This window comes from Camellia sinensis, chromosome 9, assembly GCF_055761805.1.
Source record: "Camellia sinensis isolate YWXY chromosome 9, ASM5576180v1, whole genome shotgun sequence".
Taxonomy (NCBI): domain Eukaryota; kingdom Viridiplantae; phylum Streptophyta; class Magnoliopsida; order Ericales; family Theaceae; genus Camellia; species Camellia sinensis.
In genome coordinates this window covers 56,906,354-56,934,093 of record NC_138969.1, presented here as the reverse complement: position 1 = coordinate 56,934,093, position 27,740 = coordinate 56,906,354, and the positions used below count along the sequence as shown (strand labels likewise).

Here is a 27,740-nt window from a genome sequence, read left to right as displayed (position 1 = left end):
AATGCTTCATATCTAGATACTTTGTAAGTCAGTTCCACTAAGTTTCTGAACTCTATTGAGTCAAACTTCTTTCGAAGCCTGAACTCTAAGCCATTTTGGGCCAATCTTACGAATTCTGGCTCTAGCAGGATTATTCTACATTTATTTCGAGCCCTTTTAAATCTGGCAATAAACTGAGTAGCCTTCTCTTTAGGCCTTTGACTCAATCTTGCCAAGTCTACTATGGAAACTTCTGGCTCTGATTGGAAGAATTGGGCATGAAATGCCTCTTCCATTTGTTGCCAAGTCTGGATAGAGCCAGGTGGAAGGTTAATGTACCATACAAATGCTCCCCCAATTAGAGAGTTTGGGAATAGTCTCAACTTCATATAGTCATGATTGGTAAATTCACCACATTGAGCAGCAAACCTAGCAATATGCTCCGCTGTTGATTGGTTTCCGTTCCCATAAAAAAAGACAAAATCTGGTATCCTGAAACCCCTTGGGTATTCATGTACCCTGTTGACCCATTCTGGGTATGGTTTTCTGTACACAAGAGTCTGGACCCTTCGAGCCATTGGTCCACACATCTCCCTAACTATATCAGCAATTTGGTCCCGAAGGACCATATTTTGTGCCTGCTGAACCACTACTGGGGGAACAAACACAGGATTTGGTGGACAAACTTGTGCTTGTGGTCCTCTTGGTCCACAGGGTGGTACATTCGGGACTGGTTGTCCCTGTGGTACAGGTTGCTGTTGGGGGTGTGGGTAACCTCTTTGAGCCTGTCCTGCGAAGGGACTTACGAAAGGTGCTGGAACAGGTGTCGTATCCCTTCCATTTGTGGGAAAACCTTTCAACCCCCGGGTATAAATTCGAATAAGGGATTATTGTACCCCCTAGTGCCAGGTATGGCTTCGAACGTGGGATTTGGAGCCATTCTTATGCCATTTTCTTATACTGGGCCAGATCCACCAACATGCATGGCTTCACTGTTGAACATTGAGGCATTTTGGCCTGCTATAGGCCTCGAAATGGGTTCGTACCAAGACTGAGGTGGTGGTCTTTCATGACTCTGATTACTAGTTTGACCATTAGAATGTCTATTAACTTGCATAGGCTGTTTATCTCTAGCCAATCTTTGTTGAGGGACATTTATTTCCTCCATGTGTCTTGCATTTGTTGGTTGGTGGTTATTCATTCGATCAAAAAAGGATGTTGCCCACCTTTCCATTGTGTTTATTAATTGTTGTCCCATGGCATCCACTAGGCCACCCCATGGATCCACTGACTGAATAGATGGGACAGTGGATGGTCCAATTCCTTGGTTTCGTCCAATATTACGAACAGATGGTATTTGTTCTGAAGTACTGGTCTGTTCGACCATAGGTTTCGATAAAATAGGAGTTTCCACAGGATGTGTTATCACATTATCCTCTGGATTAGGTATCTCTACCTCTCCTTCCACGCCTTCTTCCGAGCGTTCATTTTCTCCTTGTCTCCTACGTCTAGCCATTTTAAATGTGTCCCACTGGGCGTGCCAAAAATATATGTTGGCTTTTTGGCTTTCGAAGGTTATTTTTGTAATTATGAGTGTGCCAGCAAGGATCAATTAGTCCTTACAGAATTTTGATTGCCAACCAATTATCAGACGATTGTGTTGTAGTTCTTTTCAGCCTCAATGAAGAGGACTTTTACTGGTGGCTTGATTTAGGAGAATTTAAGCACAAAAATAGTTAAATAAAGAGCAATTGAAGCATTTCATTAGTATGAAAAACTTACAATGATCCAAACTCAACCTCGTAGAGGTTTACAGCGACAATCTACTTGAAACTACTCCTATGAATGAAGTGCAGTGCAGGAATTTAAAATACAGGAATGTGAAGAACAGGAAATATAAAAACTGGAACGAAATATGTAAAGTAAGACTGGTTTCTTGAATCTGAGTTTGGACTTTTTTCTGGGGTCTTCCCTACTATTTATACTCCTCAAAGATGACCATCGAACTGCACTTCAAACTGTCGAACTGCTCCTCCGTGATCACTGATCATGCTACCTTACAAGTAGTTCCACTACGCCATCACTTGCAGTTAAGCTTCCCTCCTATATTTGAATTTGAATGTGAGTAACTGTTGAAGTCACGTCACCTTGCATCTCTTTGTTGATCCAATGTTACTCAGACCACGCAATAGACAATATCAACTGTCACGTGTACGATCAGGATCGAAGACTTGAACAGTCTTCCTATATTACCCTTACTCTGCCACGTGTCGAAGTGTGATTGGTCTTTTACAAAATATGTAGCCAACATTAATAGAATTAACTAAAATAATAAAATTCATAATTGCTCTCCTATACAATAATAAAATTATTTAAATTATTAATTCAAACATATTTTTAATATCATTAATGGGTTGTTTGGGATGTTCTAAATAAGTTCACTTTTTGACTTTTTATGAAATATGGGTTGGATTTGAAGTAATGTGATAAACAGGTGAAGTGAATTAAATAAGATGACGTGACTTAGGCCTAGTTTGCCATACTTTAAAAAAGTCAGAAAGTCAAAAAGTCACTATTCTATTTAAGTCACATCATCTTTCTACAACTAGGGCTGAGCAAGGAACCCGTGAAATCCGTAATCCGACCCAATCCAGTCCAATCCGATAGGTTTGGATTATTTTTTGAATTCGTGGTTCGGTTCCGGATTGAAGAATTAAAAATCCGTAGTCCACGGATTGGTTTCGGATTGAACCCCACGGTTCCGGATTGGAACCGATCCGGACAGTATACAAATAGTCTATATTTTTATTATACATCCTCTCCCATAGTATCTTATCTTATTCTATATAAAACCTAAACTCAAATCTAAATTCATATAATATCTTCTTTTATTACTTTTGTTTGTTAGTTTTTAGTTTTAATTTGTAATGGTCTAAATATTTATGGTGAAACTAGTTTTCTTAATGTTGTTTAAATTCTAAAATTGTATGTCGTTATTATAGAAAAACATGTTGCTATTGTGAAACTAATATAGCGCTATGTTTATATTTTTAAGAAATTAAATTGTTAAATATATATTTTTTTGTTATTTAATTATGTGAATCCGTGGTCCTAAACCGATCCAATCCGTGTTTAAATGGATTGGTTCGGATTGGTTTCATGATTTAAATGGATTGGATTGGTTCCAATTTTTTAAGAACCGTAGATAACGGATTGGTCCCGACTTTATCTCAATCCGATTCAATCCGGACCATGCTCACCCCTATCTACAACATCACTTCAAATTCAACTCATATTTTATAAAAAGTCAAAAAATGCACTTATTTAGATCATCCCAAACTACCCCTTAAATAGAATAGTGACTTTTTGACTTTTTTAAGGGATGACAAACAATACCTAAAAACTGTTAATTAACTTGGTAATTTATTAATAAAACAGACGATTTGTTATGAAATTAGAAACTTCAGGGAGTGGAATGCAATTTTTAAAATCGCATAAGATAATTCGCCTCCGTTTGGGAAGTGGGTTGACTTTTTGGCTTTTTGGCTATTTTAGCCTGGGGCTAAAAAGCTTGGTTTGGGAAGTGCTTTTTGACTTTTTGACTTTTTTGACTTTTTTTTGAGAGAGGAGTGTAATGATTATGGATTGGATTTGATGTTTTGTTTTTTGTAGTTAAAATAGCCTATTTTGTTTTTTGTGGCTATTTTAGCCCCTAACCTACCAAAACCAACTTCCCAAACTATGCCGTCAAACCTTAAGAAGTGTATTTATAATTTACCAAAAAATAATTTATTAAAAATATAAAATAAAATAAAATAATTAATAAAATAAAATGTTACATCTAACTGATAATTATTTTATTTTTACTCTCATAATTATCAAATTAACTTTAAAAAAAATCAACCAACATTTTAACCATAATTGTTTTAATGAAACTAAAATAATTTAAAGAAAAATGAGTTGGACCCCCAAGGAGGCACCCCTTTGATCCCCTCTCTTTTTGATTGGCCAGTTTTTCTTTTTTCTTTTTCTTTTTTTCCTTCTCCTCCAATCGCCACACGTCACGTGTGTGTAGGGATAGTGGGGGTGGTAATTGGAGGGGATCTTAATCATTAACAAACAAAAAAAATCCCAAACTAAAACAAATAAAAAAAAACCGAAAAACTAATTAAAAACATCACTACCAAACGACCCCTAACATAGTTTTCAAACAAGCCCATGATGACGACTGCTCTGCTGGCTACTTTTTTCATAATCCAGAACCACCTAGACGCTTCGCCACACTACTAATCTCTCTCTCTTTCCGGTTCGAAAGTGAAGAACTCTTCTCTCTGTCTCTCTCTACGTTCGGCAATTTGTGGAGTGTGAAAGAAAGAGAAGAGAAATGTCCGCATATCGGTGGAAGAGCTTCTTCGAGGACGAAGATCGTCCTGAGAAGCCTCGCACCTTTGGTGTCACGGAGATGAGAGGCCCTCACTACACCCTCCTCACTCAAAACCTCCTTCAGGTCTCTCTCTCTCTCTCTCTCTCTCTCAATTTCTCTCTCATTCTTCATTTCCTTCAGTTCTTTCCAATTTTAGGGCTTTCATTGATGTAGTTAATGACCTAGATTGTTTAATTTCTATTTATATTAGTATTATGTTCTTCATGATCGGGGTTCTCTTTTTTTTTACTCGAATTTTATAATTTTTCTATGAAGATGTTATTTTAGGAGGTTTTAGAACAGTGATCGGAATTGTAGTGTATTTTGATGGACGTTCTATTGGAGTTGAATTTCTCAATGTGGGCGATTATTGGGGATTTGAAGGTGAATTGAGGAAAAATCTTAGCTTTTTAGATTCGAATTTTAATGGTCTGGGTCGATTTAGAAAGCCTCCTTTCAAACCACTCCATTCCACACAATCTTGGTCATAAGTAGCAATAGGAAAATATATGCATGCATGCATGCTAACAATAATGAATCATTCCTTGTTTTATGTTAGAAAAAGGCTCTCCTGTTAAATTTTCTTCTGTTGTAATAATTGAATTAACATAAAGGATAGTCGTAATATAGTCTGTGTACCTTCATTGGTAGTATTGCTATTACTACTGATATTCGCCAGTTGAAGATTAATCTATTGTGTTTGGTAGAAATTTTCTGCCAGTTGCTTGGATAGATAGGATGCCTACAAAGAAGAAATGGAAAGTGCTAAAAACAGGCCTGAGGTGGTTGTTAATGTATTGCTGTGTATGGAAATGTGAGAAATTGTTTTGGGATATGTCAAGAGTGTATTGAGTTTATAAGTATTTTGGTGTTTTGTTTTGTGCTTATTGATAGCCCTAAGGGCTGTCATTAGCAAGACTTCTTTTTTTTTTTATTATTATTTTTTTAAAAGAATTTTGTTAATGTGTGCCTTTAGGCTGTGCTTGATTCAAGGATTTGGGGAGGAATTTGGAAAGGAAAAGGGAAAATGTGGGTGAAATGTGAATAGAATATGTTTAATTTCACACACTTTTTTCCTTTCCCTTTCTAAATCCCTCCACAAATCCATGAACCAAACACAGGGCATCTATTAAGAAGCTTAAAAGGATTGTACATATTGTATGAAAGTACATGTAATAAAAAATGTGCAATTCTTTTAAACCATCACATGTTAACAAGATCTTTTTCTTTCTTATATATATATATATATATATTTGTTTTTATCAGCTAATGTGTCAGACTCATGATGGAATATTAATGAGATTCACGTGGGAACTATTGTATTTATAATTCATAGGAAAAAGTAGGGAATTTTCTCATCAATATTTAGAATCATCGACCTTGCCTCTGTACTGAATGCACCACCCTCTTGGCACTCATGTGACATTGCAGGCATAGAGTAATATGGCTTTGCAAACTTGATGCATCTCTTTCTCTTTTCTTTCATAGCCAAAAAGGCCTTACCAAACCATTTTGTTTCTTTTCACCCATCACCAAACTTCTGTTCTCTGTAGTTTAGCCTAGTTTTTGAAAGATAATTCTCTAATTGCATGGAATTCATATGAAGGTATTATTTTCTATTTTTAAATTTGATCACCACTCGAAAAATTAGCCTCATTCTTGGATTCTTGTCTTGAGGCTTTTATTTAGAAAGACTTCGTGAAAATAAATCTCATAAAATTCTACTAAATTTTCAGATCCAAATGAATTGTATATCCGTATATGGATTAAGTTGCTTAGTAATTTTTCTAGGTACCTACTTATCAATCCAAAAAAATTAATAGTTACCTACTTGCTACATTGGTTCTACTAGTGAGGAGAGATGGCTAATATGCAACAAATCTCTTTCCTGGTATACGACCAATTGTTGACCTGCTATTATGGACCGTGTTAGTATTTGACAAAAGATGGGTTTGGAGCACCTTGATTGTTGTAGCAAGATTTGTATCATATAGTTGGATGGTCGCAGAAGGTGACATGATTGACTGGGTGTCCTAACTATGCTGTGCTATGTTGTATAGGATATTTTTGAGTCTATGGGACATTTTGTCGATGGGTTAAAGTTTTCTGGAGGCTCTCATAGTTTGATGCCAAAAGCTTACATCAAGGAAGTGACAAACATGGCCCACAAACACAATGTATATGTCAGTACTGGCGACTGGGCTGAACATTTGCTTCATAAAGGTCCATCTGCTTTCAACGAATACATAGAGGTGTGAAAGAGATTTTGTTATTTTTCTCTGCAATAGTGTATTAAAGCACTTTTCATTTATCAACAAGAAAGGAAAACAAGTATTGCAATTCTTCGCAATAATAGTCTCTCTTATTTTTGTTGTTTTAGGAGTGTAAACAATTGGGATTTGATACGATTGAGCTAAATGTGGGATCACTCAGAGTTCCTGAAGAAACACTCTTGCGATTTATCCGATTGATTAAGAGTGGTGGCCTGAAAGCCAAGCCTCAATTTGCTGTCAAGTTTAACAAGTCTGATATACCCATGAAGGGTGATAGAGCATTTGGAGCTTATGTGGTCCCAGTGCCGCGATCATCTGGTATGCCGGTGCCTTTTATTATTAGTGTTTGATTAAAAGTTTCATATATTTTAATTTGATTCCCTTGTCAACATATGGATTTGAAATTTTCGTAAGATATTTGTTTGAATGCATAACTAGTAATTATTGATGTTTAAAAAGAAGTGATATGGGGAACTGAACAATTTTTTGTCATAACATGCTTAATTGCCAACACATATTCAATTTTAGGACATCTATTGGCCAATCTATTCAGAAAATGCATTTGTAGCATTTTTGCAAGTGAAATTAAATATGGTAAAGTATAAGCTTGATATATTTTGATTCCTTCCCGTGTCAATAACTAGGATGAAAAATAGGGAAACACCAACGCATTCCCATATATAGGCTGAGTGAGATTTTAACACTTCGCCTTGAAAGGTGATGCTGTAAGATGATTTAGGGTTCCTAGAGGTCGTGCTTCCAAAATTCAATGGGTGCACTGTCAAACTTAGCATTGAAAATGAATACAAAATTTCCATGTCAAGGTGTACATACATTTTCTGGTTACTCTGATTGGGTGTCTTTAATTTCGTTTTATAGCATTTAATTAATTGTTACTTGGTTGAGCTTTTAAAGAACTAAAAGCAAATGGAACACAAATATCTCGAACTGATATAGAAGGTACTTGTTGGGAAACTTTTAAGGGATAATGTGATATATATTCTATTTCAAGCATTAAAATTCTGTCTATTAGATTTCCTAATCTTTAAGACTCAAAATGCCCCCAGGGCTGTGCTTAGATTTCGGATTTGTGGAGGGAAAGAAAAAAGAGATGGGAAAAGTGTATGATGTAGAAGCTAAATTTTGTTCACTTTTCCCTTCCCATTTCTTTTCCTTCTACAAACCAAATATCCAAACATAGTGCAAGTGGTAGAAGCTAAAAATGGTGAACAATTTTGCCACGTGAACACAGTTGTGGTTAACAGCTCTTCACTAGGTATTTGGAATGTCATCCTCTTTTGTGGCAATGCTGCCATTTCTATACAAAACATTAATAACACATTCATGAGTAGTCAGTTCTTGAGCAACCAAAATGTAGATGGAATTTCATGCCTCTGCAAAAAAAAAAAAAAAAAACAGACTTTCATAAACTTGGCACTAAGTCACTGAGTTGATTAATGGAAGTTTAGTCTCTAAAAAGTTAGAGAGAGCAGTTTGCCTTGTTTGACTATTCTGAACAGAACTGACATGGAAGCTTCATTTAGCTCCAAATCAATGGTTATAGCATTCATTTTAACAATTCATGGTAATCATTCATAATATTTAGCTCCAAAGCAATGACTATAGCATTTATTTTAACAATACATGGTAATCATTTATAATATGAAGGCCCATACTTTACAATTAAGGCCATTAGATCTAATGTCTCTGAAAATGTGATAGTAGAGGTAGTAGAAATACTTCCATTTACCTTGCAATATTGTGCTTTTCCCACAGAAGCTGTTGAGGATGTTGATCTTTTGATCAGGAGAGCCGAAAGATGCTTAGAAGCTGGGGCAGACATGATAATGATTGATGCTGATGATGTCTGCCAATATGCTGATTCTGTACGAGCAGACATCATTGCTAAGGTCATAGGGCGTCTTGGACTTGAGAAGACCATGTTTGAAGCATCAAATGCCAATACTTCTGAGTGGTTCATTAAACAATATGGTCCCAAGGTAGTTCGATCTCAACCTTTTCTTTCGTTCAAGTCATTTGATCTTTTCCTTTCAAATGCTTGTAACTAGGGCTGCAAACGAAACAAGCCAAGCTGAGTTTTGCAGGGCTAGAGCTTGGCTCGGCTCTTCAATACTAATGAAGCTGCTTGAGCCCAGCTCGAAGATCATGTTTTTTTGTTTTTGTTTTTTGCTGTTATTTACGTTATTTAAATATATAAGCAATATATTTCTATGTTTGTTAAATGATATATTTATCTTATTAGTTATAAAAATACTAAACAAGCTGAGCTTATTTGAGCTCAAGCTCGTTTATATACTTAAGCCCTTACTGACCCAAGCTCGTGAACAGCTCAAATCATTTGTAGCCCTACTTGCTTGTAACATCCCTGTCATTCTGGGATTTTCAGGTGAACCTTTTTGTGGATCACTCTCAAGTGATGGATCTGGAGTGCCTTCGAGGGCGCAACCTTGGTAAAGATCACAGATCTGTTCTTGGTTCTTCCTATTTTCTATTCTAAGCTGAGACTCTATTGGCAGAGATGTCTACAGTCCATATTGGAATCCGTCATACTTTCCATTCTGTCTGTGTTTGTTAAGATCATGTGGATATGCCCCTTTAATGTATGAAAACTTGAGTGAGAAAACGTTTCTCTTGTTTCTTCTTTGCACTGTTTGGCTATTACTTGAATTGTAGTGTTCATCTGAGGATTTCACGTCATGATTTTTTATTGCCGTGAAGTAGATTTTTAATCTTCGGTACGACTTTTCATGACTGCTGAATGGTGTTGCTACCTTATTTAGTAGCAAATTGGCAAGTATTTAGCCCTCACCGCACATCTGAACTATAACATCAAACTCAGGCGTTTTGCTTTGGATTCAACATTGCAAAGAGAGACATCCTGTACCAACAATAATTGTTGATCTTTATTTGTACTTTTAAAAAATGATATTATTTCATATATTAACAAAACTGAATCACAGTGAGTCGTAGAGGATCACGGTGAATTCATAGAGAGTTGTAATGAATGGTCAAATTTATTCAATTTAAGATTTGAACGGCAGTATCAAATCGTACGAATTGAATCGTTGTAGTTGAAATTCATATCAAGTTGGTATAAATCAAACAGTAAATTGTAAGATTCTAATGCTTTGGTCCTTTGACCCCACTCGTACTTTTCTCTGCAGCAGTCCTAAGAAGTAATTTGGAATAGGGAAGATGGGTGTTCTTCCATCTCGGTGGTCTGAAACTAGCTAGAGATGGATGGAGTCCGACGCAGAGTCTTTGTTTAGCGTCATTTGTGGACATTATGTGGGGTTCCAAGGATTGAATTTTCACCTTCGAACTTGTAGGCTGAGAAGTGTGATTTGTATATGTATACGTGTATGGTTGGGTCTGATTTTGTATATGAATACGTGTATCGGGTCTGATTTTTTTGACATTCTTAAATTAAATGACGGTAAATGATCCAATGGCCCCGTTTGGTAGAGCTGTAGGAAAGTGATTATAGTTTATATCTTAACAGTTTATAACTTATAAATGTGAATGTAAGCTTATTTTTGACTTATAAATTAAGCTTCTCTTCTCCTACTCAAAGAATAAGTTGATTTTTGACTTATAAAAAGCTATAAGCTGTATTGTTAAGCTGAACTAAATACATTAAAATAGTTTAAATTAACCTAAAAGTTGAAATAAGCTGAAAATAAGCTCTACTAAACAGGGTCAATGTTACAAATCAAGCTAATGCAAAATATCGCTTAATTCGCTAGGATGGTTTGAGTATGGCTTATTCAACAGTTTTTTAATTTTTCACAAGAAGACGTGCAGAAAAATAGAGAAGTAATGTGACAACTCGTAATAAATAAGGAGGTTAGTTTGATCCTTTATTTAAAATTTATAATTCGTTTTCGAAAGTGTCCTGTTCCATCGTAATTAATATATATAGGGGTGTGCGCGGTGTAGTTCGGACGGTTTGAGAGTAAAATTACAAACTGAATGGCGGGTTAGCGGATTGACAAATTACGGTTTGGGTGGTTTTTGACAGATTGAAGAATATTCTAATTAATTATTATACATTTGCATAATATATAACACTAATTTGTATAATATTTTTTAGATATATAACATAGTAATTTTACATAAGATTTTTCTTATATATAACCACTAATTTATAATAAATTTCATATCTTAAATCTCTCTCCCACTCATTTTTATATTGATATTTTATTGGAAGTTAAAAAATATATATGTATTAACTATAGCGGATCGGTGCGGTTTTAACAGATTGAGCAGTATTTGCACAGTCATAAATATATATATATATATATATATTGTTTTTTACTTTTGATAAAATATCAAAGTAAAAATTAGTGTGAGAGATATATGAAATGTGAAATTTGTTGCAAATTAATGTTATATATATAAAAAATATTATGTAAATTAATATATATTATGCAAATGTTTAATAATTTTTGAAGGTTAACAGTCCAAACTATGGTTTGATTATGGATAACATACTTATCTATAATTTGATTATAATTTTATCTTCAAATCACACAAAATTGGACGGTGCACACCCCAATTACAAACTTACCACCGCATGAATCATGGCTTGCATTAAACGCATTGTGTAATTCTTCTCATTTATGCTTTTGGAGTTTTTGGATTATAAAAACTTGTGAGTGATTTTAATAAATTCATTTATGATATGGCCTCAAGAGCAATTGATTTTTTTGCCTTGTTTAAGAACGGTATTCATGTGTTGTCCTTTGAAGAACTAATAAAGAATTGGAGTCAAAGCATGTGGAATCTGACGTTCTTGTTTCTTGGTATGAAACCATTGTAGGTGATAAGTGAAAAGAAGTTAAAGGATTTTTAGGAAAATATATAAGTGGATTTTATAATATGTTTTTCATTTCAGAAGTACTAGCTTCTCTCAGGTTCATTATCAACACAGCTAATAAGCTCATGTTTTTTTTTTTTTAAGGTCTCCCACGGCATCTCCAGATTTTTGGACCTAGGACTAATCGGTCAAGGAAGTTACCGGGCGCATATGCGGGATCCTCTCCCAAGAGTGTTTGCTGCATCCACAAAGGCTCGAACTCGAAACCTTTACTTAAGCGACCCAAGTCCTTGGACCAATCCCGATGAGGGCTAATAAGCTCATGTTAACATGAAAGTATAGCATTTGAATTCCACTATCCAACAATAGGTCTCATTTAGTTATAATACTGTGATCATGATTGATTTCATTATTATAATTGCTACCTCTTTGTATTTTAACCAAATCTTTGAATGACTGAGAAACTTTGAAAATGCTTTTAAAAATTCTTCATTTGGGATTATATTCATGTGGATCAAACAGTTGTCTTCCATTTGACTCTAAACTTTTATCTTTGTTTTAAGGGAGAATTAAAAATATATCTCTTAATATTTTTTTAAAATATGATTTGTCACTTGTAATTTTAAAAATTACATTATGTTCTTTAAAATTTCCAATTTCATAACGAATGATCTATTTTATTAATAAATTATTAAGTCAATTAACAGTTTTTAATGATGTCTAAAATTTATTTCGATTAATAATTAAGGTAATTTTATCATTATATGTGAGAGCAGTTAGATATTTTATTTTTTCAGTCAATTCTGTTAAACAAAAAATTTTGAAAAGAAAATATTTGTAATTTTTCAAACCAATAGAACAATTCATATTTTAAACAAACGTTAAAGAGATATATTTGTAATCTATCATTGTTTTCAATTCAGCAAAAATTCAACTTTTAGCAGTACAAGGAGGAGATTAAACACCATGCATGAAGATATATGAAACTTCGAAATTCTGAAATAAAACAATAAAAATAAAATAAAATATAAATGTTATCATCTATAGTTTATTTTAAAATAAAATAAAATAAAAACAAATTAGATTGTATCAATGAAAATTTTCATTAAGTATGTAAATTGAGTTACCTCTCATTTTTTTCTACCCTATTCCTTTCATATTTTTTTTATTACAATTTTACTCTAACACAAAATTCAATTTTATCTCCATCCCAAACCTTCCAAACCCTAACCTTAAGCCCCACCTCCATCCTAGCTACTAGTAGCTCCGGGTGGCACCCTTCTTGCCCACCCCTAGCTTCGGCGATTCTCCTCGCCCTCGCCTTCCCTTTTCCAGCCCATTCTTGCCACCTAGCTGGGATCACGACCTTCAATCCCTCTTTCTAGTCTTTATTTCTCTCTTCGTCAGTCTCTCGACTGGTGGTAAAGATAGGACTAAGGGTGGTTGGGGTAAGTGGAAGGGTTTGAGGGGTGTCTGGCATGGGTATAGAGCTGTTAGACCATCTCCAACGGTGAACCAAACCTAGCATCAAATTTAAAATTTGGTGAAAAAGTCACTTTTTTAAGCTCCAACGTTTTCACCAAATCGATATCAAATCCAGAATTCAGCAAAAATGGTACCAAACTGAGTGCAGGCGAAGCATTTCACCAAATCACTGTTCCTAACCGTTGGGATGAGACGAACGGGTCGACCATCCGGTTGACCAACCGGTTAACCAACCGGTCGCCCCGGAGAAAGTTCAGACAGTTCACAAAAAGGTTGAAACCAGTCAAAAAAAAAAAAAAAAAAAAATTTTGCCTAGGTGGTCGACCGGCCGGTTGACCACCCGGTCGACCACCAAAAGTTCAAAAAGTTAAAAAAAAAAAGGTTCAAACCGGTAAAAAAAAAAAAAAAAAAAAAAAAAAATTTTGCCGTTACCGGTCGACCGGCCGGTCAACCAACCGGTTGCCCAGCGCAAATTTGATGAAACAGATTTGATGTTGAACCGTTGGAGCGCGAAGTATCAAATTAAGGAAATGATCCATTTTTGACTCAGATTTGGTGAAACATTTGGTACACCGTTGGAGATGCTCTTAGGGGAGAGTGAAATAGTGGTTAAAGGTGAGAATAGCGAGGGAACGGAGGTTATTGGAGAAAGGTGGGGCCAAGGATGAAGGTCCCAAGAAAAGAGTATTTTTTGAATATGGTAGGAGTTAAAAAATAAATAAATTGGGAAGCAATTTTGGTTGGTGGGGGTCCAAAGAACTAGGGAAAGCGGATGATGGTCCAAATAAAAGGGTGTGGGCTATTAGCAGTAATTAAATTGACATAATATACTCATTTGTTTTTTAAGTAATAGAATTACCCTTATCTCCCTTCTAACTTTTTAATGAAAAGAATAGACTTTGAAAAGTAATATGCTCCAAATAAGCCGCCTATAATGCCATATGTAGTTGGCATTTTTAGAAATAGTTCACCCAACTCTCATTCAAAGTTCATCTACATACTCCAATTGTCTCTTATGAGCTAGTTAAGTAGGCGTTGAATACGAATTGAGAATAGACTCTCATGTCCCTTCGATAACAATTCCAACAATTGTCTGCTTTTGAGCTAGTCAAGCAAGTGTTAAGCATAGATTGAGACTAGACTTTGCTGCCCCTTTGATAACAATTTCAACATTTACCATTTGAGCTAGTCAAGTAGGCGTTGAGCATGGATTGAGACTCTTCCACCCCTTCGATAACAACTTGACCTTGGGTAGAAAGTACAACTCCACCAAATGCCAAAACTAAGGTGTGAATTGTAGGAGTAATTGTATCTCAGTACAAACAAGTAAAAACAATTATAAAAACATAAAAGTATGAATAGATATGTGCTGTATATGATGTAAGTAAAAATTGTGGTATGATTTGCACCATAACACAACACAACACAACACTCACTTATTACTCTCACAATTATTTTTACTTATTCCCACTAAAATGCAATTCCTCCCAAATTCAAAATTGTTATTAATTTCTACTCTTATTTTACCTTTGATGGGAAGACCAAGTACAGCCTTCTTCATTCATTGATGTCACTGACCCAAAAATTTCACGTCGGTTCACATAATCTAAGGTCAAAGGCCAAGAATTAATTAGCTTATGACTACTACTATTATTTGCCATGTTTTACTCTTAGTTCATTTATTTGATTTTGAATAGTATTCTTTAATAATTTTCATTGTTTTGTCTTGTCTTTTTCTGGTTCTTCTGGGGCTAAAAATCTCCGCTCTTTCTCTTATTTCATAAGAACCATTTATTAACAACACCCTTACATTGGTCCTGACAATGGTTTTTATGACGATCGAGCTTTGGTTTTAGTGCATCCAAGTTTGAAATAATGTATTTTTTTGTGGGTTTCCTCCCAAACACCTTTTTTTAAGTTGCTATAAATTGAGGTTTTCTTGGTTGGTCCAAGGATGGAAACAAGGTTCAGATATGGTGAGTTTTATATCTCAAAACAGAAACAATAATATTAGTGGAATTTGCCTTCCTTGTTTTGTTTGTTTTTCTTTCTTGTTCCAATTGCTGAAAATCCTTGAAGGTTGAGAGAGAGAGAGAGAGAGAGAGGTGAGGGAAGATGCCAGCAGTTTGGTTTGCTCTGAAGAGATCACTGCAGTGTAGATCAGAGCCGTCGGATGTTCATGATCCAAAGGTCAATATTAATGGTGACATTGGCAACATATTGACAAAGAAAACAGGAAGGTCTGGTTGTTCAAGGTCTATTTCAAATCTCAAAGATGTCATCCATGGAAGCATGAGATACATGGAAAAGCCACCAAGTTGTAGCCCAAGATCCATTGGTAGCAGTGAATTTCTCAACCCAATAACCCACGAAGTTGTCTTCAGTGATTCAACTTGTGAAATCAAAATAACAGGTGTTGGTAGTGCTTTCCAAGAAAGTAATGGTGGTGGTGGTTCTGGTGGAGGTGGAAATGGGTCAACTTTTGTGGGTACACTGAGGCCTGGGACACCTGGTCCTGGGGGACACCATGTGGTGGTGCACCAAAACAAGCATAGGGTCTCATCCACTACCCTTCAAAGAAATACACCTAGGAGCTTTTCAAGGAGGGAAGGCTCAAGATTCAATGGTGTTCCTCCTCTAAACCCTAGGCCTTCTTGTGGAAAAGATTCTCCTGGTTCCTTATCTTTGACTTGCCATAAATGTGGTGAACAATTCACTAAGTGGGAAGCTATTGAATCACATCATCTCTCCAAACATGCCAGTAAGTAACCCTCCATTGATTTCTTTTTTCTTTTTGCTTACATTTTTTTTTCCTTCACAAATCTTTCTGTAAATTCAAGTTCCAAATTCCAATGAATTCATATATGCAAACTATTTGGATTTTTAGGCTCTTTCTTCCTTGAGCTAGTTTGTGTGGTGTATATATATATATATGTATATATTCCCATAACTTCTTTAAATGACTAAAATTGATTTTTTTTGGCAAGAAATAAGCATGCCAAACATTAGAGCATTTTTTTAGCACCACGGACTTGATTTTAAGTGGTTGCAAGCCAATGTCTCACTAGGATTTAGTTTATTGGCATGTGCAATTTTAATCTTTTGATACTTGATTTGTGTCATTATTTGCCTTCACATCTCTCTTAAATTTAATTTTGGAGTAGTTTTGATATTTAACCTTGGCTTATGCTTTGCCTTTCAATAAATCATATTTTTTGAAATTCGGAGTTTCTATTCCTTTCTAAAGAGGCCTCAAAATGTTCACTCTTGCTGTGCAGTCACTGAACTTGTTGAAGGAGACTCGTCTAGGAAGATAGTAGAGATGATTTGCCGAACTGAGTGGTCAAAATCTGAAAAAAATTGTGGGCACATTGAGAGAATCTTGAAAGTCCACAACATGCAAAAAACAATTGCTCAATTTGAAGAATACAGAGAAACGGTGAAAATCAAAGCAAGCAAATTGCAAAAGAAACATCCTCGATGCCTAGCTGATGGGAACGAGCTCTTGAGGTTTCATGGAACAACCATTGAATGTTCTCTTGGCATCAATGGCTCATCTAGCCTATGCACATCACATAGATGCAAAGTATGTGAAATTTTGAGACATGGGTTTTCATCCAAGAAGGAAATCGAAGGTGGGATTGGTGTTTTCACTACTTCTACGAGTGAAAAAGCATTGGAATCTATCGAGTTATATGATGATGAAAATTCTTCACTTAAAAAGGCTCTGATAGTATGTAGAGTGATTGCTGGGAGAGTCCATCGGCCTTTGGAGAATTTTCAAGACCTCACTAGCCAATCCGGATTTGACTCGTTGGCTGGAAAAATGGGCCTCTATGCAAATATTGAGGAACTCTTTTTGCTCAATCCTAGAGCTCTCCTTCCTTGCTTTGTCGTAATTTTCAAACCATGAAAATGAGGGGAAAAAATGGTAAATTACATTATTTGTCCCTTAGTTTGGGTGAAGTTTTTGAATCATACACTTTCAATTTTGTTATAATATAACCTCTCTATCATGTGTCGTCAACATTTTGAACTGAAAAAAATATTTACAAAATTAGAGGAATGAAAGTGGAATTTAAAACAAATTACATATAGGGACCAGTAGTGTAATTTATTTATTACACCAATAGTCTCTATAGTTTGTTTTGAATTCTATTTTGGTCCCTTTAGATGATCCTTTTTCTGTTCATAATTCTAAGTGATGGGAGGACTACATTTCAACAAAATTAAAAGTGTAGGTTTCATTGTTCAAGTTAAAACTACATGAACTAAAATGACATATCACTTAAATTACACGGACTAAGAATGTAAGTTACTCAAAAAAAAAAAAAAAAGTTTTAAGTTAGTGAAATTTTGTCTTTTCTATTTTTTTTTTTTCCTTTTTGTGGTGATTTTAGTTTTAGGTTTTTTTAATTATTTTATTTTTTGTTTTCCGCTTTCATTTCATTTAGAGATTTGTGCAGTAACCTACAAAATTTTGACTATGTAATGAAGCATATTTCTCTCTTTACACATTCCATGGCGGAGCTTGAAGTGTTGTTTCGTTGATGATTAAAGCACTTTATTGTGACTTTAGTAGTAAAAAATTGTCAAGGAACAAAAAATGACTAATAGAGTGATGTGAATTTGTAAAGAAATTTTACACATTTTTCTTCGCTATTTGATTCAATGCAATTTCCCAAAGGTTCTGTTTCCTTTCCGTGGAAATCTAGGCTGGAGGGTATTATTAGGGCTCGTGCATATCACAAGTTTTGTTTTGATAATTCAAATGATTCATTTTATCGGATTTTTTGTGTCTATCATTCACACAAAAACATGTGTTAATTCAATAATCGTAACCTATTCAATTTATTATGTTTATCATCAAAATAATAGATAGTTTATTTTTAAAAACATATTTGTCTTTTTTTAAAAAAAATAAACGTGATAAATTGAATATATTACGATTATCAAATTGTCTTAAATTTTTTACGAATGATATGCATGAAAAGATTATACAAACTAATAATTTAAATTATTAAAATGAGACTTCTGATATGTACATATCCGAATATCACCCTCTAGCTGAATCTGCTCCCTACTGCAATCTCCACTAAAGAGGTCAAAATTGGTGGCATGTTGTTTGCAGAGTAGGTGACTTCAAATTTACCAATTTACTAGGAGGTGCCCTTGTCCAAGAAGACAAAAGTTGTGGGAAACTAACCATGTTTGGTCATTTTCATTTTCTGTTCTCAATTTTTGGAAACACAACTTTTTGACGAACTGTTTTCTTAAAAATCTTATGAAAATACTCATTACCAAAATTTATTTTCAAATTTTTTAAAAAATAAAAAGACAAGTCGTACGGACTATGTTATGAGGTTGCACATGCACATCATTAAAAAGTGTATATTGTATGTGTAAGTATGAAAAATTTTAACTACAAATTGTCACATACCATAAAGATTTATAAAATATAATACAATTATTGATAAATCAAATCTCACTACGTGTCTAATTAGTCTCAAATCAAAGATTACATAATGGTCAAATCACAATTTGCCATGTGTCAAAATGTTACAATCTCTTCAAGATGACAAGCTTTGGACTCACTTGGTTACACTGAGGTGGTCAAACTAATAAAATTATGACACACTATTAACGTAATATTTTGGTATTTATCTCTAAATAAATCGGAGATAATTATAAAAATAATTGAAATCTATTAAGACTCATCCACCCATGTCTATAAATAGAGGTGATCTCCAATAGATAATTTGACACATAATTCTAAATATACAAATCATGTAAAGAGAAAAATCTACATCAATCAATGGAGAAAACTCTATCGGATTCAAGCCTCTAAAGTCCCGAAGGTCTTTCCGCCAAAGCCTATCAATCTCGATAAAACATAAAGTTTGGGGGATCAAATCAAAGTTCGTCATGAAACTCTACATATCTAGTGTCTTCTTCTACTAAATTGATGAAGATTATGCAAATCTGATTTGGGAATAAACTGTTAAGTCCTCAATTCAAAGTCTTACAAATTTGCTAGTTTTTTCGTCCTACTTAGAGGAGATTTCGCCATTCGATTCGAGAATAAGCTATTAGCCTCTTGAGTTAACTTTTTGAAGAGAAGAATCGGAGGATCATTCTTTTGTACAAGAATATCTTAGAGATTGTAATCACCTTATTTTAAATTAATAAATTTATATTTTATTACTCTATTTTTCTGTCTTTATTTTTATAGACAAGAAATTTGTGGGTACAATATGCATTTAAAATTTTAGTTAAAATAATTCATAGCTTTACTAATTAGGTCCAAATTGATTCAAATAAATATGGATTTAAAATTTTAGTTAAAATAATTCATAGCTTTACTAATTAGGTCCAAATTGATTAAAATAAAAAAAAATAAAAAAAAATCACAAAGGCTTCATAATTAAGGTCAGTTAATATCAAAATAAAACAAAATCTCATAACCAAGGCTATTTTGATTCATAACTAAACACTACAAATGCCGTAACCAAAACCAATTTGGGCCTTAACCAAACACAACAAAACTCTCATAAATAAGAGCATCTCCATCTTTCATCAAATCTTGTATCAAATTTAAATTAAAATTTAATGAAAAATTTGATAAAAATGACCTCCAATCATTTTATCAAACTTGTATCAAATCAAGTTTCTATCAATTTTTTCATCAAATCAAGGCAAAAATAAGCTTTTTACCAAATTTGATGAAAGAAGCTCTTGGAAAGCGAGCTTTTCGTTAAATTTGATGAAAAACCATTGAAGCATCCATATCAAATCACAATTTTAACAAATTTTTTACCTAAATTTTATGAAAAAAAAAGGTGAAGGATCAAAGATGATCTAAGTACCACAAAGTTTCATAATCAAGTTCACCACAAATTTGATAACTATACAATCTCATAACTAAGCACTACATGATACATAGCCAAAATCACAAATCTTCATAATTAAGACATATAATACACAGATAAAACTTAATATCTAGAATTTTGCCATGAATTTTTGGTTCAAATTAAATTGTTGTATGGTGGGTCCTACACTTCGAATAAATCTAATTAACAAGTTGATTTTTCTGAACAAAATTCTACATAAAATTTTTGAATGTATAGCATTGACGATAATATAAATTTTTAATTTTTTTTTAAAGGGCATGTACTGCACATTAAGGAGGACAAAAATGACAATGAAGGTGACTTCACTTCTGAGCAGAAAAGAGCAAAATGGTCCTACAAGTTGGGTCATTTTTGGAACCAATGTTAAAACCAATATTTGAACACATGAAGGAGGATTTGAATGTCTTTATGTCCACTGGTTATTCAAATTTTGTAAGATGCCAAAATAGTCTTTTTTACAGTCTCAAAGTGTCGCAAGTTGTTTCTAGCTATCCAGTCTGGAAAGCCAATGCATTGCAATGATTCCCACTGGCCCCTGGTGTTGCTGCTGGCAGGATACATTAAATACAAGGCAAGGACCTCTCTTTCTCACTCTTATGCAGGGCAGAATAATGGGATGAAACTCAAACGCAAAATTAACCATGATAAAAGAGATGCTCTCTCTTGAAAACATATTAATTATTTTAACAACAATGCTAGAGGGTCACAATTTTTATGGCCACAATGGTTCAAAACTGTCAAAACGACGTCGTTTTGTCATGTTTTGCATCCAAAACGACGTCGTTTTGACAGTTTTGAACCATTGTGGCAACAAAAATTGTGGCTCTCAAACATATTCCTTATTTTAAAATAAGTTGTTTTGTTTTAAGGTTTACAATCGTTATTTATAAAAGAATCAATCTTAATTATAATAGGAAATAAATTAAGAAGGTAACGGTCGCTAATCAAGCATAAATCACGGAGAATACGAAAATTATCAAATATAAAAATATTTGAGTTAAGCTCAAATATGAAAACTAAAATAAAATTTACACATTCAAGAAAAAAACATAGCTTCAAACGGATTCTTCTAGACCAATTAATTAACAAAATAAATATTTTCAAAAATGCCAAAATCGCAAACTTAGAGGTCTACACATTAGATTTTGATCGAAATTCATTGTACACTATGGCATAGCAATGTGTATTGATTGTGAAGTCATTTTTCACGTCTCGACCGAATTTCACGTTATTCTGAATGTATACCAACTCGCATGTATTAGTGCTTTTTTCATCTAATAGCATATATATATATATATATATATATATATTAATAGAATAGATATGTTAATAACATTTTTTTATTTACACGACTGATAAATTATCAATAAAAATAGGTAAAACTGTTTCATGAATTAAAATCTCGAAAAAAAATAATGTAATCAGGTTAAAAATATAAAATTAATAATATTTTTTTCAAACTGTACGAAAGGGGAGTGTAATTTAACCATTTGTTAATGGAGAAAATATATTATAGGTTTGCCCTGTATCTTATCTGGTATACATATACTCTCACAATCTTATTGGTCATGTAACTATTATTTTTTATTTCTCTTATATTCCACATGAAACAGTCATCTATTCCATTATGGATATACAGCCATGTGGTAGGGGAGACCTACCAGACACCTTCTCTTGTTAATGGGTACTGGCTAGTCATAGTGATAGAAAGTTTTTTGAACTAGTATTTGGTCAAGCCCTCGTTTGAGAAGTTGGTTATTTTAGTTTTTATCTATTTTAGTAGGTTAAAATATTTATGTTTGGGAAGAGAATTGAATTTTTTTGTAGTTAAATGTGATATTTGTGAGAGAAAAAGTGAAATAATTATGATTTTAATATGATATTTTATTTTATTAATTATTTTAATTCATTTTATCTTTTTGTAAATTTTAATTAAAAAAAAGGCCAAACCTTGGCTTCCAAAACAGGGCCTCAGACTACAAACACAAAAACCAGAGCTAGGGCCCAAATTCAATTAGGCCAGAGTTTGGGTCCAATAGCTACAGAGCATTTAAATCAAACTGATAGCCTGCTGAAAGGTACTGCTTTCTGATTGAAATGCTCACAGTTCCGGTTGACGACCCAATCACATATTTTCAAGATTTGGAAAAAAAAAAAAAAATCTGTACCACTTGGTTGGATTGAGATCAAAATGTCCAACTTGTTTTAAATTTTGAGGATTTACTTTTCTTAAAATTAAAATTTTTTCCTTTTCATATTCTTTTTTGTCTCAATTTTTTTAAAATTTTTTTAGGTACAACTAATATAAATACACTTAAAAGTATAATATTTGTAAAAAAAATCTTTACAAAATTCACTAAATACTAAAAATATAAAAAGTACGAAAATTCAATATATTTTTGGTATTCTTGTGTATTTATTAATTTTTTTATAAATATTTTACTTTTTAGATACATCTACGTAAGTTGCATCTAAAAAAGTAAAAAAATTGCTTAAAATTTTAAAGATATTCACTAAAAATAAAAAACTTAATTTTCAAAAAATAAAATCTAAAAAATTGAAACCAAACACATGTTTTGAGAACATTCTAACCATAATTTTAAAAATTTTAGAATAATATTCTCATATTCTAGTTTTTTTTTGGTCATAAATATAATAATAATTTAAACAAATTCTATATTTATTTATCTGTCTATTTATTCAGTATCACCTATTGGCTCACATTACGGTCTCTTTTGGGGAGCACATAAATAAATTGTTTATTTACCTATTGGCTTATTTCAGTCACATTATTTCTATATTTTTTTACACGATTTTTTAGTAATAAGCCAAAAAATCAACTTATAAGTCATTTTAAAACATCCCTACACATCTATCCATGTGTCACTTATTTGCCTATCTATCTGTTTACATGCCACATATTTGTCTACTTATTTGTTCATATCACCACCAACCACTAGAGGTGGATGTCGGCTTGTTGACTCGCCCAGCCTAACCCTATTTTTTAAGAGTTTTGGAAGATTGTTTTAATCTATAGGATCGGACTGAGCCAATATTTTCATCGCGATATATTAATGGATTAGGTTTGAGATTTATATTTTCAACCCAACCCAACCCAACCCATTATTAAATAAATAAATAAATTATAATATATTAAAAAAATATATATTTTTAGAATTCAAATTTTATCTTTATTGATTTTATTGAAACTCACATTTGTAATGATATGTGATTGGATTTATTTAAGAAATCATTCAATTTATATACAAAATATTTTAATTTATAATCATGTTAGTATATTTATTTAAGAAATATAATGTGTGATTGAATTTAATTATGGAATATTTTAATTTTTTTTTAAACATATAACCCCATGGTTGGGTTTGAGATTTATAATTATTTTTTGGACTTGGTTTGGGAAGATGTAGAGGCCTGATGTTAAGGTCGGGCCGGGCTTGGACAGACACAAAGTTCCTTATTATGTGGTGTCGGCCCAGCTCGGCCCAACAAATGTCCACCCCCTACCAGCCACTGCCAACTGTTACCACCAGTTGCCTTCAACGACTTTCTGGTTATATTTTCGACAAATTGTTTGGTACCAATGACCGATGGTGGTCCGACGATAATGGATAAAAATAAAAATAACAATATTTTTTAAAATAATAATTTGTTTTTCTGACCAAATAATTTCATTAATCATGTCTTTACAACCAAAACAAAATAATCTTCGGACATAATGCCATACATCCTCAAGAAATGAATTTTTAACAATTTTTCTTATTTTTTATTATTAGACCTATGATGAGAAATTTGTTCAAATTAAAATTGTAAGGATCAAAATGAAACCTTACTCAAACTAAGAGGATCTTTAGTATAATTTACCATAAAAATTATAAAAAAAATTCCAAGTAGTTCTAGAAGCAGTACCAGATAATAATCAAACGTTATGTAAATTATAAAAAATGAACTTCTAAAAAGACTTCGAGGATTGAACTATTGACATTGTTGGGTTGGTGGACCCTGATAAACACTGTTCACTCAACCCTACTGTTCACTCAAACACTGGGTTCAATTGGGGATTTGGGGGGGCCTCTCCCAAGAGGGAGGGAGGTTCCAGGGGGCTTCTTTTAGGTTAAGAGAGTTGTATTTTTTTGATCATAGTGAAAATTGCATCAGCCGTGGACATAGCCCTATTCTGGGATGAACCATGTAAATCCTTGTGTTCTTGTGTGTGTGTTTTGTTTAATTCATTTTTTCTTCCTTATTTGTTATTTCGTGTCTTATCGATCTTGGTTAGGAAGGGTCAAATCCTAACAATTGGTATCAGAGCATTGGTTCAAGTGTGAGCAATAGCTATAGACGAAAAGGTTAGAATTGATAAATTCAATGGCACAGATTTTGAATTTTGGAAGATACAGATTGAAAACTATCTACATTAGAAAAAACTGTATGAGTCCCTTTTAGGGATGGAACTAGAAAAGATGAAGGATAATGAGTGGACTCTCCTTGATTGCCAAGCCCTAGGTGTTATTCGGCTAGCGTTGTCTCGTAACGTTGCGTTTAACATAGTGAAGGAGAAGACTACAACACGTCTCATGGCGGCACTCTCAAATATGTACGAAAAACTTTCTGCCTCAAATAAAGTTTATTTGATTCGTAGATTATTTAATCTGAGGATGACAAAAGGTGCTTCGGTGGCTAAGCATCTGAACGAATTCAATATTGTGGTAACACAATTGAGTTCTATATCTATCGAATTTGATGATGAGGTTAGGGCTTTGATTCTTCTATCTAATTTGCCAAAAAGTTGGAATAGTATTGCAACGGCAGTGAGTAATTCTTTGGGAAAAGAAAAGTTGAATTACAATGATATTCAAGATTTAATTTTGAGTGAAGAAATTCACAGGAGGGAATTAGAGGAAACATCAGGTTCTGCCCTGAATACAAAAGCCAGAGGAAGATCAATAGAAAGAAACCCGAACCGCAACAAATCAAAATCCAAACATAGAAGCAAGTCAAGAACTGGAAAGGGACATAGTTGCTGGAACTGTGAAAAGAAGGGACATTTGAAAGGAGATTGCCCGACATTGAATAAGAGCAATTGGGATCAAATCAGAAGTCTGTTAATGCTGCAACGAAGAAGATTTATGATGCTTTGATCTTGAGTATTGATAGCCCTCTTGAATCTTGAATTTTAGATTCTGGGGCATCATTCCATACTACTTCACAGAGGGAAATCAAGAACAATTACATCGGTGGTGATTTTTAGAAGGATTATCTGGCTAATGATGAACCTTTAAAGATTGTGGGTAAAGGGGATGTAACAATCAGGTTGCTAAATGGATTTGTTTGGAAGATACAGAATGTCAGACACATGCCTGGTTTGAAAAGAAACTTGATTTATGTTGGACAACTTGATAATGAAGGTCATGTTGTAACCTCTATGGGTAGTTTGTGGAAAATCACCAAAGGGGCCATGGTTGTTACTTATGATAAAAAAGAAGGCACTCTTTACACGACAATAAACAATAGGGATGCAGTAGCAGTTGCGGGTGAGAAGGAAGACTCAAATCTGTGGCACCAAAGGCTTGGGCATATGAGTCAAAAAGGGATGAAGATACTTGCATCTAAGGGGAAACTGTCAGATTTGAAATCGGTGGACATTGACTTTTGTGAGGATTGTATCTTCGGTAAACAAAAAAAGGGTCAGTTTTTCAAAGGATTGAAGGAAACTGAAGTTAGAAAAGTTGGAGTTGGTTCATACAGATGTGTAGGGGCCTGCACTAGTTTCATCTCTTAGAGGATCATCATACTATGTTACCTTTATCGACGACTCAATGAGAAAGGTATGAGTTTATTTTCTGAAACATAAATATGAAGTTTATACTACTTTTAAGAAGTGGAAAGCCTTGGTGGAGACTGAAACAAATTTGAAAATTAAGTGCTTGAGATCAGATAATGGAAGGGAATATGAGGACAATGAGTTTAAGAAATATTGTACAAAAAGTGGAATTAGAATGGAGAAGACTATTTGAAAGACACCTCAACAGAATGGCTTTACAGAATGCATGAATATAATTCTGAATGAATGTGCTAGAAGTATGAGGATACATGCCAGATTACCAAAGAAGTTTTGGGTAGATGCAGTTAACACTGCAGCATATTTGATTAACTGTGGTTCATCTGTTTCGTTGGATAGAGAGTTACCAGAAAAAGTTTGAAGTGGTAAAGAGGTAAATCTTTCTTTTTTGAAGGTATTTGGTTGTGTTTCATATGTGCATATAGATTCTGCTGATAGAAGTAAACTTGATTCAAAATCTATTAAATGTACTTTTATTGGATATGGCATTGATCAATTTGGTTATCGGTCTTGAGATAATAAAAATCAGAAAATAATCAGAAGTATAGATGTCATATTTAACGAGAAAGTAATGTATAAAGATAGAGATAAGTTTGCATTTAAATCTGTTACTTGTCATGAGCATGTTGAGTTAGAAGAGATTAGTGGGAGTGATTTGAATAGTACGATTCAGAATAATCTTGAAAATCTTATTCCATAAACTGAACCACATACTCCTACTCCTAAGTTGAGACGGTCAGAAATATAGTCTAAACCTACATAGCGTTGGTCTTTATCTTTACATTATTTGTTGTTGTCTGATGAGGGTGAAACAAAAAGTTATGATGAGGCTTTGCAGGTTGATGATTCAAATAAGTGGGAGTTAGCTATGCAAGATGAAATGGATTCACTCATGGCAAACCATACGTGGGAGTTGACTGAATTACCAAGGAGGTAAAAAAGCTTTGCACAACAAGTGGGTTTACAGGGTCAAACAGGAACATGATAGGAGTAAATGCTGCAAGCCAAGCTTCAATTTGCTGTCATGTTCCAAAGAGTGGTGGCTTGATAAGAGTAAACGCTACATTGAAATTTTCTCTCCAGTTGTGAAGTTAACCACTATCAGATTGGTGCTAGGAATTATGGCTGTTAAAGATTTGCATCTTGAGTAGATAGATGTGATGACGACTTTTCTTCATGGTGATTTGGAGGACGAAATTTACATGAAGTAGCCACAAGGTTTCTTGGCACGTGGCAAATAGGAGTTTGTATGTAAACTTTGAAAAAGCTTGTATGGTTTGAAACAAGCTCCAAGGTAGTGGTACAAGAAGTTTGATGGGTTTATGTGTAGCAACGGTGTTACAAGATGTCAAGCAGATCATTGCTGTTATTTCAAGATTTTGACAAAAGTTATATTATTTTGCTCTTATATGTTGATGATATGTTTATTGTAGGATCTAGCATTGAAGAGATAAAAAGATTAAAAAAACTTTTGTCTAACTAATTTGAAATGTAAGAGCTTGGAGTTACAAACAAAATCCTTGGTACGAGGATTTAGAGGGACAAGGCAAATGGTATTTTGAAGTTGTCACAGGCTGAGTATGTCAAGAAAGTTCTCAAGAGGTTTAGCATGGATGATGCAAAACCAGTGAGCACTCCATTGGCTAGCCATTTCAAACTTACCAAAAAGCATTCTCCGAAGACCGAAGAAAAGCTTACATGAAACGTATTCTATATGCTTCAACTATTGGTAACATAATGTATGCTATGGTTGTACTAGACCAGACATTGCATATGCAGTGGGAGTGGTTAGTAAAGTAATCTAGGCAAGTAGCATTGGGAGGCAGTGAAGTGGATCATTAGATACTTGAGTGGTACTACAGACATGGCATTTTGTTTCAGACGAACTGGCATCGGGTTACATGGTTATGTTGATGCAGACTTGACTGGTGATATGAATAACAGAAAGAGTACTATTGGTTATGTTTAT

At 33.8% G+C, this 27,740-nt stretch overlaps 2 protein-coding genes across 3 annotated transcripts; both read left to right on the top strand.

Annotated features, from left to right (window-relative positions):
* Positions 1-4,178: 4,178 nt before the first annotated feature.
* HSA32 (Aldolase-type TIM barrel family protein) lies at positions 4,179-10,145 on the top strand. Of its 2 annotated transcripts, none has more exons than XM_028242376.2 (5): positions 4,179-4,486; positions 6,463-6,654; positions 6,783-6,993; positions 8,452-8,675; positions 9,861-10,145. In XM_028242376.2, the coding sequence occupies exons 1-5, from the start codon at positions 4,364-4,366 to the stop codon at positions 9,867-9,869; spliced, it is 759 nt and encodes a 252-aa protein (XP_028098177.2). In that variant the 5' UTR covers positions 4,179-4,363; the 3' UTR covers positions 9,870-10,145. The 2 variants fall into 2 exon arrangements, with proteins under 2 accessions (XP_028098177.2, XP_028098176.2); XM_028242375.2 differs by lacking the exon at positions 9,861-10,145 and adding an exon at positions 9,083-9,393.
* Positions 10,146-11,659: 1,514 nt separating this feature from the next.
* LOC114297898 (uncharacterized) lies at positions 11,660-17,520 on the top strand. Its single transcript, XM_028242377.2, has 2 exons — positions 11,660-15,761; positions 16,279-17,520. Exons 1-2 carry the CDS (start codon positions 15,116-15,118, stop codon positions 16,911-16,913), a joined length of 1,281 nt encoding a protein of 426 aa, XP_028098178.2. The 5' UTR covers positions 11,660-15,115; the 3' UTR covers positions 16,914-17,520.
* Positions 17,521-27,740: the final 10,220 nt, after the last annotated feature.